Source organism: Megalobrama amblycephala, linkage group LG23 (genome assembly GCF_018812025.1).
Source record: "Megalobrama amblycephala isolate DHTTF-2021 linkage group LG23, ASM1881202v1, whole genome shotgun sequence".
Taxonomy (NCBI): domain Eukaryota; kingdom Metazoa; phylum Chordata; class Actinopteri; order Cypriniformes; family Xenocyprididae; genus Megalobrama; species Megalobrama amblycephala.
In genome coordinates, this window is record NC_063066.1 from 25949949 (window position 1) to 25964002 (window position 14054).

The following is a 14054-nucleotide window of genomic DNA, read 5'->3' on the forward strand; positions in this document are numbered from 1 at the left end:
ACTAATAAATTGTCACATTTGATTTTATTCTGACTTGCTCTGAAATTATTGACTCTAGTAGATTACGTTAAGTCCATAACCCCTCAAATCTACGCTATAGGTTAGTAATGGACTAAAGTACAGCTTAGGTGGAGCAGTGGGGCACACCAACTGATATTTTAGAGCTCCAACTAACACATTGGCAGTAGTTATGTATACTTAGACTGTGTAGGCTAATAATGGGTTTTCCATTCAGAACAACAGAGTGTTGTTAGACCAATCTGAATAGGGGTAGCCTCAACCACTGATTATTGTAATATTATTCTAATTGAGTGTACGGGGAAACCACAGCATGATTATATAAAGTTAAAATTAGAGGAAGTTAAATTGGTCAGCTTGGTTCTATGGTAATGGTCATGACCTCTGGTTAGATATAGTCCTACTTTAATTCAGTGTGTTTAGATCTATCGGAAGTAAATAATGTATTCTAGAATGAGCAAAGTGGGTATGGCCTCTAGAATATTAGTCATCGCCTCTGTCTAATGACCAAGACTGATGAGTTTGTAAGTATGAGATCATATACCCGGCCGGTGCGAGACTCAAAGCATTATAGGAATCTGAATGAACAAGTACATTAAGAGTAAAGAGTTAAATAGAATAATCAAATGTGTAGCTAAACTACTATACAAAATGACCAATAATCAATTGGCATTCTAAATTATTTTCGAGGTCATATAAAATGGAGTCAGATAAAAGTTTAATTGGAATTAAACTACTTTGTCATGTTGAAAAGATTGAACGCGCAAGAAACCTTCCCCGCCTTATGGGAAACCGCCATTGAGTCGATTGGGCGGGCCTTATATATATAATATGTGTGTGTGTGTTCAACTTATGGAATGAACGTGGCGCAAGTTTAATTTTTTTCCGTAAGTAGAATAGGGAAGGTGTAGGACATACGGCGTAAGCTTTTTGAAGAATGTGGAAAGCGGAAGCATGTGCAAGATGATAATTTGTGTTTATAAAGCTTATACAGTTGTATTTTTTTCGAAAATGACCAATCGTTACGCAGCGCTAGATAAGACCCTTATTCCTCGTCTGGTATCATTTAAAGCCCTTTGAAGCTGCACTGAAACTGTAATTTTGACCTTTAACCTTCTGGAGGCCATTGAAGACCACTATAAGGAGAATAATCCTGGAATGTTTTCATCAAAAACCTTAATTTCTTTTCGACTGACGAAAGAAAGTCATGAACATCTTGGATGACATGGGGGTGAGTAAATTATCAGGAAAATTTTATTTAAAAGTGGACTAATCCTTTAATTATTAAGTGCGCAACTGATCGCAGTTAATCCGTTATCCGTACGGATAAGGTCCAACGGCATGCATGTGATTCGCTGACTAACTGCTAAATTTAACCATCATAGAGTGAAAGTTTATCATTTGGACGTATTCTCTCGGTTTTGTCATAAGTAAACATTTGAGAAAGTAAGTGGATGTGTGTCAGTTATTCAGTCCGTGCTTTCCTTCTTAAAGTGACAGCAGCCTTTGCTGTTGTCTGTGTCATTAATGTTAGTAAAAAAAAAAAAAAAAAAAATATCATTAAATATTATCATTATCTACCATGTTCCAGAGAAAAGAAGATAGTGAAGAGAGCAGTCAAGAGGAAAGTGATGAGGACCAGTGGCGGTGCTAGGCCAGGGCTTACAGTGGCCAGAGTGGCAGTCTGACTTCACGCTGCAGCACTTCCGGGTCCAAACGCTCTGTCTCATACCACAAGAAAACAACAAATGGTGCTAATATACACACACGATGTGGTGTAATACTTCCAAAAAATTATAATCATAACCTTTATCTCCATACCAAAATCCCAGATGGCCAGACAGTGATTCATCTTTTATAAATCATTAAAATATTAATGTCTGTGACGCTGTGAGCACGGAGACTGTTGTGTAGACTGTAAGTATTTTAAATGTTAAACTTTAAAATGTTAAATGTTTAATATGAATAAATAGTGCTCATAAATGGCCGTGGAGATGCCATTCTCAAGTGAAACGAGTCAAGGCTTGGACCCAGAAACGGCGTTCCTTACGTCACGACTTAACAAGCAGATAGCCCCACCAGAAATGTGCTTAGCACCAGGGAAAAAGTCATTAAAAACCTTTAAAAAATTAAATAAGGTTAATAAATGTTGTAAACGTGCCTATACACAATGGCTTTACTGGGGAGGAGTCATTGCACGTTCAGGTACGGCGCGCGCATTAGGAATAGCGATCAAGCACCTCATCAACAGCCATCATATTGAAGAGTTTTCCTTGTGTACACTTTACAAGTAAAATTTAATAAAAGGGTACTGAAGTTAAGTTATTTATCTAACTTCCTTTTTTTCTTAGCACCCCCTTTGAACTGTTATTATAAGTGTGTCACGTAAAGTGTGAGTACCAAGCAACATCTCCAGGTGCTCCCTTGAGAACCAGACCACAAAAGTTATGTGCACCCCTGTACATTAACTAATACTCTTCATTGCATAACATAACAGTGTTTATTATAATAATGTAATGAAGCTGTTAAATATCACTGTCTTTTATTAGAACAGCATTTTCATTATAATAATCCCTGGGTCTTTCCTTCCATGACACCTTTTTCTTTCTTTTTTTTTTTTCCTTTTTTTTTCCATTTTATCGCACAGCACCGCAGCCATATGGTAGAATGAGCGCAGAGACTTAAGCATAGTCAATCTCTACATACAGTAATGGAATGCTTGCCAAAGCTAGACTGTTATTTTTCCAGTCCCTCTGGTTCACAGCATGCACCCTCAGGGCCCGTCCATTCCCATACACAATGTAGCACTCAACTGCATTCAGTCTCCCCATGAGTAAAACAAAGGAAAAAAAACATAAATACCTTTTACTTTATGTATTTATGTGGTCTGTTGACTTATATATAGAGAAATGTCTTAAATGATTGCATGTACCACAGTTTGAGAATTACTGTGTTATTTTAGTATCATTGATATAGTATTATAGTTTTTGTTATTAGTTTTATTTTAATATGTCTATATAGCCTTTATTAATGAATGTTGCCTTGGCAACTAGCTAAAACAATTTTTTTTCTTTTTCCTTTCTTTTATTTCAAGTAACATTTTTTTATTTTTTATTATTGGTTTAGATTTAGCTAACAATAATAACCCTGGCCTAGACTATCGTGAGTGATCATACAAATATTTTGACACCTCATAACATTGAATTATCTCATGGTACATTTACCTTGTCCCTGATGCCCTGTCGAATCGATTCCCTCTCCGCTTCCATTTTTGCATACTTTGCCTTCCTCTCCTCCTCCTGTTGCCTGAGGGCTTCCTGTCTTTCTTCCTCCTTTCTCTCAGCATCAGGGTCCTTCTCCTCCTCGCCCCCCAGCATTTTCCCCATGTCTTTGGTCGCCCCTTTGAGAGAAAGAAGGAGAGAATCGGGAACAGGAAATCACTCAACAGTCCACAAAATACATCCAAAATCACAAAGAGAAAATTCCAAAGACATTTGGAGAATAACCGCTAACACAAGGAGAATTGAAAAGCTGATAAATTAGTTCTCACTGTCATCCAGATTCTTTTATAAATACTCTCAATGGCAACTGCTATCTTTGTCGACATGAGATGCAAGTAGGACAGTCGCCAAGAAAAGCACAATGGGTCAGATCATTATAACAAAAGGACTCCATTAGGGCCATGAGAATACAGGATTTTGACAAAGCAGATAATAAGTTCTGATTGCATCTGCAGCTCACATTCATCTGTCATCAAGTCGCTTGTTAGTGCTTCGCAGTGTGACTGAGATTGCGTATCTCTCCGCTGTTGGTCAAACCGTATTAATGCAACACGTTGTAAGGTTGTGTCTGTTAATGAGGGAGTAATTAGCATTTAGCAAAAGACAAGTACTTAAAATCACACATGGTCAGAAAAACCTGGTAACACTTTATTTTAGGGTCTTTTAACTAGTTGCTTATTAGCATGCATATTACTAGAATATTGGCTATCAGTACTTATTAAGCACATATTAATGCCTTATTCTGCATGACCTTATTCTACATTCTTACCTAAACTTAACAACTTCCTTACTAACTATTAATAATCAGTAAATTAGGAGTTTATTGTCGGAAAAGTCGTAGTTAATTGTTTATACAGTATGTGTTCCCTATACTAAAGTGTTACCAATAACCCTTTAGTATTTGGGAACATTACTTTTAAATGTAAAATGTTACAGAATTGCACTGAACATTATAAAAAGTGATTAATTAGGGGCCAAGCACTGAAGGTGCATATAGGCATCTATTGTATGTTAGTGGTGTTCTTATTATTTTTCTTCCATCTTCTTCTTCCTCTCTTGAAGTCTATGGCAGCCCACATAACTGCTTGCGTCAAAGTTATGAAAGTTTCACTCTTATTTATGGAAATACCTTTTGAACTTTAAGGGCTAGAAACATTTTTTTTCCCTCTGATTCCTTGCACCCTGAAGTCATTTTTTGTCATGAACTACTTTTTTGAACTCCTCATAGACTATTTGTCCGATTTTCACAATATTCGACTCAGATAATCTTCAGACCATGTCGGCAAAAAGTTAAAGATTTAGGGCCCTATAATACACCCGGCGCAATGCTACGCAAGGCGCAGCGCAAGTGTGTTTGCTAGTTTGCGTCCGGCGCCGTTCGCGTTTTCCCGTTCAGCGCCACGTCCTTAAATTAGTAAGTGCATTTGCACCAGTTAGTGCGCCCATGGGCGTGCTGGTCTAAAAAAGAGGTGTGTTCAGGCGCATTGCCGGCGCATTGCCGGCGCATTGCTATTTTAAGGAGCTGAAAATAGACTGCGCCATAGACCAACTCAAACCTGGTCTAAAGTATAAAGTCAATGGTGCAATATTTTTTTGTTAGAGCACGTTGGTAGAAACTGCGCCTCTGGAACGTCCACAGTGCGCGTTGACTTTGCTTATTACATACAGGGATGCGCATCACACAAACATGCCAAATATTAAAAACAAAAGGATTACAGTGTAAAAGAATATTATTGTGTAGGCTACATAAATATAAAAATGTAATGATGAATAGTCATTGCGTGTATTAGAATTAGGCTACCTATTTTCAATTCAGCCTATTACTACTTATAATGATGAACGAAATTGGCTAATTAATTGAACAATTTTGCCAATACACACACATATATATTAACTGACTCATCGCACGGAGCTATTTGAAAGCTTGCATTTGCAAGCCCGCTTTAACTTCGTGCATGAGCAGATCGGTTTCTTCGCTTGAAAAGCGTTCAGCTTTTCCGCCAACAAATTCCGCTATGTAAATAGCAATCCGCCATGACGCGAGCGCATCTCACTCTTAAAGGGAATGGGAGATGACACTCTGATTGGTTTATTGAACGTTACGCCCATTACTCATTAAGAGAATAGGGACAACCCATTTCAAAAATGCGCCCCGGCGCACGGACCGTTTTTCCGTCGTTAAAATAGCAAAAGTGGATTTGGACACGCCCTGAGTGCACCTGTGCCGTGCGCTTTACACTTTGCGTTTAGATCGTTAAAATAGGGCCCTTAATGTCAATAGCTGGAAAAATATACCGTATCAACAATGTTGATGGCATGATGCCAAAACTTTTATTACTTTTTATTAAAATACCTTTTTATTAAAATCATTTTAAAATGTCTTTAATTGCTCATTGTTGCAGTCAGTCTGATGCTCCCAGCCATGCTGGCATGACTTATTATGCCTTCTTTGTGCTTGGCCCCTTAATTGCTGCTTGCAGCTATATATATATATATATATATATATATATATATATTTTGTAACTCTTTTGTTTCTAATGATAGGGTGAATTCAGGGTCATTGAGACACTTTTTTGCCATTGAGATGAATTGGAGAAAGTGCCCCAATCAACCTTAATTCACTCTATATATTTTACATAAATCACTAATATCTTGTATAATGCTGAGCTCAAATAATAGCACACATCTTGCCACATTAAAAACCAAACCAAACCAAACTTTTGTGTCTGCGTTAGGCTGACGTAGCAGAACAGAAGTTATCCAAGTTCATGCAATATGTATTCATGTCACGTCAGTTTATGCTGGGAGACAGAACACCATGTAAATGCATGAAGGGTTCTGTTTTCAGTCCAGGAGTTTTGTTCTCCCTGGATCAGCAGTTGAGGGCGGCACACTGCCATTGCCCACCAGTCCATGAGGTCTGCGTTCAACCTGCGTGACACATGGTCACGCATTTACTGCTCTCTAGAAATTGATTTTAATGAGGGCTGGGTCTCTCTGACAGCAGAGACGTGGAAAGACTTCAGCAGTTAGATCTGACGATTCATTTCTCTTTCATCAGCCTGGGCTGCTCATACATATCATATCTGCATGAGGGTTGAGAGGACAAGGCTTGTCTTTACTCTGGAGAGGGTTGGTGAGCATATAGCCATCTGCTTTTTATTGGGCATTTATGAGAGACCCAGTTTTACAGTTAGTGCCTGTAAGAGTTTATACATGTTGAAAAAGCTGCTAATGACTAGATCGGAAGTTATAGCAACAAAAACAAAAGTTTTACTGTACTAATTTAAGTTTAACATAAAATCAAAATTGAGCTTGCACGTTCCTGGTCTTATTGTGCATAATTCATGCTACATAATTTTGAGGAGAAATAAAAAGCTATTTTCCTTTTTGTTGTTATCTAAATTCTAGACCACATATGCTACTAGCAAATGCTAAACATTGTCAGAAAGGTTTTTAGGTCAAAAAGTCAACTGCAAACTCACATTCAGTCTGACTCTGTTATAGAACAATTTCAATCCATTTTTTTTTTTTTTTTTTTTTTTTTTTTATGAATCCAAGTTTAGCCCTTCTTTTTGTTTTCTTGCAAATAGTCAGATTTTAGGACAGTTTTGGCCCTGTGAATGATGTTTGTTGGTTTAAAAATGTGTTGGTCTAAAAATTTAGTTGCATGATGTGGGGTCAAAACATGAATTTATATCAAATACCAATTGACTTTTCAGTGTATGTGACTCACTTCACTTGCTGTAATTCCAACTGAATGAAACAATTATCCACACTCATATTACACTGGATCCAGCCGTTCAGCTTTAACACAATCAATAGCTTAGCAAGAGTCAGAACTGTACAACTTTATGAGCTTGAACAAAGCATGCCCTCAAGAACTGCAGGCTTACTAATATTCTCAAAATGACTTCTGGGAAGAAAATGGGAAAATGAAAGGAAACGTTGGTCTTCATCTTAAAAAAAAATCCAGTGATTTTAGAACAGTTGATTTGGGGGTTTAATTTTTGGGTAGGATTAACCTATGAAAACTGACTCAGAGATGACTGAAGTGAAACTACCCACTAGGGCATCCATGGAAAGGATTAGCTGACGTTACCGAAAACTTGCTGAAACCGAGAGATTCTGTAGAGAGCTGTCATCCTGAATTACCATTCGAGCGCAGAGTATATATCCCTGTACTGAACAGCTCTAGCAAACTCAAGGTTTGAAATAAGAATAGCTGGTGTGTATTCTTGGAGAATATCTTTGGTTGCTGTAGGTGAACATCTTGAAGGTACAAATAGAGCTTCACTGCAAAGTATATTTTGCTTTAAAATCACTCTTTTATATTGCTCAACATGGGCTGTATTTGTATCATTTCAGTGTAGGAGAGAATAAAGTAATGCCTGATATTTGAGGTAGCAAATAAATTCCATGTTTATTTTCTAAATATTTGTAAGTGAATTTGCATTTAAGTCAACATGAGATGGTATGTGCATTTTATGTAGGTCTACTTCTAAAATGTGACATATTTCAGATTGCATGAGGATATTCAACAAGTAAAAACTCTAGGGTAAAGGCCCATTCACACCAAGGACGATAACTATAGCTATAAGTTGTAATAATCGTTCTCAATCTGTGAGAATAGGGAAGTCCACACCACAACTATAACAGCAACACAGAGAAACGATATCGTTGGACACTCTTTCAGAACAATTCTTTTTCCAGCTGATGAATGATAAAAACATTGACAACCAACCACAATACAACATTCATTAAAGAGATTGAGCATTTAAAGCAGCAGACGACAAAACTGCAGCATGTACTTATAATAAACATATGCTAATATAATTATGGTTATAGTTATTGTTCTTGGTGGGAATGTGCCTGAAGACATGATTATTGTAATGGTGGCTGTATTGATCTTTATTAATAAACAAAACCAACATGCAGCACATTTCTGGACCATAATAATCCAACACAAACCAATAAATCATATGCAAGAACCAACAAGGGACTGAACATAACAGGGAGTTTAAATACAAGACAAACACAGTGACTGACAGGTGATAATTATACTTAACCGTGGAAACAAACAAAGATAATCAATAACCCAGGAAACCAGAACTAAACAGAGCAGGACTATAGAAACTAAAGAAACAGAACAGAATATCAACATAATATCAACATCAACAATTATATACTTTGGGAATTTATTTTAGATTATACTAATACCTAAAAACAACAACAATAACAACAACAAAATCCCAATAATGATCTTAAAATGGATAATAACCTTGGTTGGACCATATTCCCTAACCAAATACATTTGAAGGAAAAACTTGTTTCAAACATATATAACCACATCAACTCAACTTCCAGTCCAATTAATATTAACCTTCTTTTTTTTTTAGGTTTTTGAAGATCATAGGCGAAAGCCGTCACTCTGTTCTCCCGTTTGAACTCTAATGTTTTTCATTGTCTGTTTTTAATTAGAGCTGTTTTCAGCTGCTTGGCACTGGCTCTTGTCTCAGCTCCTCTGCAGCACGTGCTGTTAATCTGCGCTCCTGAGGCTAATTAGCTCATCTGATCGTGACAAAGTCGCCGCGTGACACACAAACTCTTTACGACGTCTCTGTGCAGCGTAGCGTTATCTACTGCTCAGCCACTTGTTCAGACCATACCAGAGTCCCTAAAGTAGACCTCTTCATAACAAGCAGCTAACCACGCTAAAGCTAACGCTGTTCAAGGGTTTCCTCTATGTGTCATCGTACGCCTGTCGGCCAGGAAGCACTGAGCGATTTGAAAGACTGCAAAGTGATGCTTGAATTTTGAAAATGGTACAGTCACATGGGCCGTGTTATATAAAAAGAGTGTGTTTGCTTAAGTATGTGTCTGTTGTAGCGGAAAAAGTCATGGAGATGGAGTACTTGACAGGTGGCGTATCCTCATTCCTTTGTGTGGCTGTCAGTGTGTGTCTATGTGTCCTTACTGTGAGAGGAAGTGTGGGTAGATGAGAACAAAATGTGCCACTCTTTAGCCGAGTGCCTGTGTAGAAAAGGAAAACATGCCCGTAGGGCTGTACGATATGTATCATGTGATAGTTGAAATGTGCCAGTTGGTGGAGATTTTGCTAAACCATTTATGCCACAATATATGTATTACTGGGCAGAAGTTGGCTGGTTAGCTTCAGCACTTAGATTCCTATTAGATGCCATAACTGCACCAAAAAGTGTATTTGTTCTTTGATGGCTGGTATCTGTTTATTTTGCTTCATATAAAATTTCATTAAATTAAATATATTTAAAATTATGTCCCTGGATGTCTCCAAAGGGATGTATTGTCAGATTTAGCTCATTTAGCTTTAGAATATTGTTAAATGTTACATTAATTGTCAAAATGTGAGCTTATTTCTTATGAATAATCTAATCTTTTGGTTTGCGTCCTTAACAGAGAAAATAAAAAAGTAAAAAAAATAAAATAAATTAAATTTATGTGTAAAGCATTTAAAGGTGCTAAAGAGGATCTTTTTGTCGACTGAGAAACCAAAGACCGTTAGTGAGTTTTTGAAATGAGCGCATGCATAAGAACAACCCCCCTCCTTCACAGCTCATTTCGAGGGAACGCCTCCCAAAACTCGTGCACGAGTATTGGAACACGAGTGTTTACCACCGGCATTCGCTGTGTTGTGTTAGTGGATTCATTATGTCGGACTCACCGCAGGTAACTCCAGTCTCCTGACAAAAACATTGCATGCGGAGCCTGTGGAGTGTGGAAAGTTACTGGAGCGCGCAGCCGCGCACGTCTCGCACAAGGAACGTCAAGGCACTGATTGACAAGCCAGAGGGCCGATCATCGCGTAAACGATTGGCTGATGTTTTTAAGGCCCAACCTCATGCACAGATGATGTATAATATTATTCATTTCAGTGCACCTAATAAATAGTCTTTTATCAGTTAGTAAAGACAGTTTCAAGTAATATTGCAATAATGTATAAAACAAAACATCCTCTTTAATTCACTGAATTAATTCCTTATAATAACAATATATTGCGATTTATACTCTTATTGTGCATAAATGATGCATCTCAACTATTCTTTTCAAGGTTATTTTTGTGTGTGAGTGTGTGTCTGTGCATGTGCCTGGGTGTGTGAAGGTCATCTACACACTAAAGAACTGTGAGGGGTGACCAAGTCCCCCGTGGAGTCCGGGCACATGGAGAGAGTGCAAACTCAAGGACTCTGTGTTCCCTTCTTGCTCCATCTGTCTTAATCTCGCACCTGCTAAACAGCGAGAGCCCAGTGGCACACCTTCCTCCCTGCGAGGACATTAATGTCCACCGACAGATCAGATACCACACAGAACACCCACAAACACAGTCTCTTCTACAGTGCCAGACAGCAGAGAGGGCACGACCTCTGCACTGCTCTCCGTATGTTAGCGGTAATCACGTGTCTCGTGTGACGTACTTAATCCATCCCAATTAAATGATAATTTATGGTGAAGGTGCATCAACCTTGAAAAAAAAAAAAAAAAAAAAAAAAATTATCTTTATGAGGCTTTGCAAACAGATTTTTTAAGACTTGGCATCCTGTCCTTGATTATCTCCATAACTCCAAAATAATGATGTCTTAATATTATAATAACTTCAAACCAGTGCTTCTGATTTTTTTATGTGATTTTTCCCTTGAATTTATTCAGTCTACAAAGTTTATTTTAAAGGGGTGGTTCATTGCGATTTCACTTTTTTAACTTTAGTTAGTGTGTAATGTTGCTGCTTGAGCATAGCAGCAGCGCTGAAAGTTCAATGCAAACAGAGATATTGTCTTTTAAGGTTATGGCAGTTTAATGCCTACAATTACGACCGGTTTGGACTACAACGAGCTTCATCCCGGATTGGTGACATCATAAACCCTGCAATTAACATAAACACTGTCCCCGGGAACACGCAAAAAAATGGACAAGGCCATGTCGCGCTGCAATACGGAAGACAGCTTCCAGAATCTTCACAAGTTCAATGCTGGATTTGCACAAAGGCTATTACTGAAAGATGAAGCAGTTCCCACTTTAAAAACAGAAGCTGCCATTTATAGATCCCAACCTGTAAGTATGTTTTATTATTTGTACATGTCTTTTAAATATCTATTTTTTGGTTGCATCAAGGATGTAAACAAAGACCAACGCGGTTTGGCTTCGCTAGCCAGTTAGCTAAATTCTATTCTCCAACAAACACCAACAAACTTCTATGTTCATAGACAAACAGTTGTTCATGCTATAAATTAAACAATACCTTTACAAAAATGATTCTACTGAGTCATGTATTCAGCTACTACAGTAAAGCTTTAATCAGGATAAAATCATATGTTGAAAGCTAACAGCAGTAACATTTACAAGTGACAGCATATCTAAACACTTTGACACAAATACAAATGGAAATACTTACTATTCAGAAACGTCCTTTAAAAACTGTGCTTGAGATCCATAAAGGTACTAAAAACATATTTAAATCAGTTCATGTGAGTACAGTGGTTCAATATTAATATTATAAAGTGACGAGAATATTTTTGGTGCGCCAAAAACCCCCCAAAATAACGACTTAGTGATGGCCGATTTCAAAACACTGCTTCAGGAAGATTCGGAGCACAAATGAATCAGTGTGTCGAATCATGAATCAGATCACGCGTCAAACTGCCAACGGCTGAAATCACGTGACTTTGGCGCTCCAAACAGCAGATTCGATACACTAATTCATTTATGATCCGAAGCTTCATGAAGCAGTGTTTTGAAATTGGCCATCACTAAATAAGTCGTTATTTTGGGGTTTTTTGGCGCACCAAAAATATTCTCATCGCTTTATAATATTAATATTGAACCACTGTACTCACATGAACTGATTTAAATGTTTTTAGTACCTTTATGGATCTTGAGAGAGGAAGTGTCATTGCTCCCTATGGAGGCCTCACGGAGCCATCGGATTTCAACTAAAATATCTTAAATTTGTGTTCCGAAGATGAACGAAGGTCTTACTGGTGTGGAACAGCATGAGGGTAAGTAATAAATGACAGAATTTTCATTTTTGGGTGAACTAACCTTTTAAGACATGTTAAACTGTGCCCCATAAACACAATCAAGCCTAGAAAAAAGCCAGTGAACCACCCCTTTAAAAAGTTGAACAAAAAATCGCATTAGGTCAATGCCAGATAATAACTTTTTTAATGTATTATTTTGTCATCCTATTTTTTTTCTGTTTATTTATAATTATTTAGCAATTTCATATTTAGACAGCAGGGAAGGTACTTAAGGGTTTGGTGATTATGTAAGGTAGCAGTAGGAAAAAATCCTTGTTGTTTTGTGTTTTATATGATTACATCAATAACAAATGCCTAAATTATAATTTATGATATCAGGCAAATGTCATCAATCTTTGATCTTTGATCATAAAAGTTTATGTGCTCCTGAATTCTAGCAGATTGTGTTGGACAGCTTTTCCTTTTCTTTTTTTTTTTTTTTTACACGCACACACTCACACACAATTCTCAGTACTGAGTACACCACAAAAAGAAGAGCAGTATGATATATGTGTCTTTCAGGAGAGGTCACGGAAACTAAGAACTGTGCAAAAGCCTGGAGCCAAAATTGAAGGATATAGCCAGTATTCCATGCTCTAATGAGATGTGGATTTTTTTTCCTTAGGGACTGGGTTACAGGAAGTGAGGTGTATCTCCTAAATCTCCCAAGAATAGATGGGAGAAGGTGGCAGGAGTGCTATCACGAAAGCCTTTTATCACCCATTCTCTGCCATTATCTTCCCTAACCAGTGTGCGGAGAGCCAGGAAATGGGACTGATTGTGCAGGGCTGGACAGATCCATCACCATCTGGGACATTTTACAGGCCACCATCTATCTGTACGAGTGTTTTGTTTAGTTGAGTTGTTTTGGAAACAATTTGACTCATAACAAAAGTAAAATCAGCTATTTCTACCTTGACTCTATGTCAGTTGATCCTATTTAATAGCTGCAGTGTATGTTGTATCTATCTATCTATCTATCTATCTATCTATCTATCTATCTATCTATCTATCTATCTATCTATCTATCTATCTATCTATGATATCTCTGTCTGTCAATTGAATTTGCTTGGAGAATTACTCGTTTTCTTGTATTCTAAACCATATTTGTAGCATCTGTTCTCTCGTGCAGATCCTCCACCTCTCTAGTCATGCGTGCTGGAAGTACTGCAGTCCTGGGCAGCTCAGCATGCTGATTTCGGTGGGCTGCCAGAAATCATGTACGACTGAAGCAGCCTTTCTCACACTCTATTGCTTTCATCTTGCTGGGTATAGAGTTATAGCAGTTATCCCTCAGTACAGAGAAACAGAGAGAACCCACTGCACAACATCTTAACCTGGGGCAAAAGGATTATTCGAACGAAATTCAAAGTGCTGCCATTGTTGCCCAATGATTGCCCTTCACCGCAGACGCTTGTGTCATGCGTAAAGGCTCGGTGAAGGGAAATGAAAGGGCAGGAAGTGGAGAGTGAGGATTGCTTTTGGGGACTGGCATCCATGGGATATTTAATCATCAGCTGAAGGATTCAGGGACACTACTTTGTCTCAGTAATGGAAGTCTGATCAGAGGAGCTTATGTTCTTGTAACTTTGAAGATTCTTTGGAGGGTCTATGATGAGCTGTGGTAATCTTGCATACCAATTAGCAGAGAGCTCAATGACACCTCCTGCGTAGTGTCCTCTGCTCTGGTGTCTAAAGGCAT

The 14054-nt window shown here is 37.9% G+C and overlaps 1 protein-coding gene across 1 annotated transcript in view; it reads right to left on the reverse strand.

The window, feature by feature from the left end:
• The window catches only part of LOC125259121 (complexin-1), a 63864-nt gene that overhangs the window by 11425 nt on the left and 38385 nt on the right, over positions 1-14054 (reverse strand). The window contains exon 3 of the mRNA XM_048176516.1: positions 3243-3418. Within this exon, the coding sequence (XP_048032473.1) occupies positions 3243-3418 (176 nt within the window). The remainder of the gene's footprint in view (positions 1-3242; positions 3419-14054) is intronic.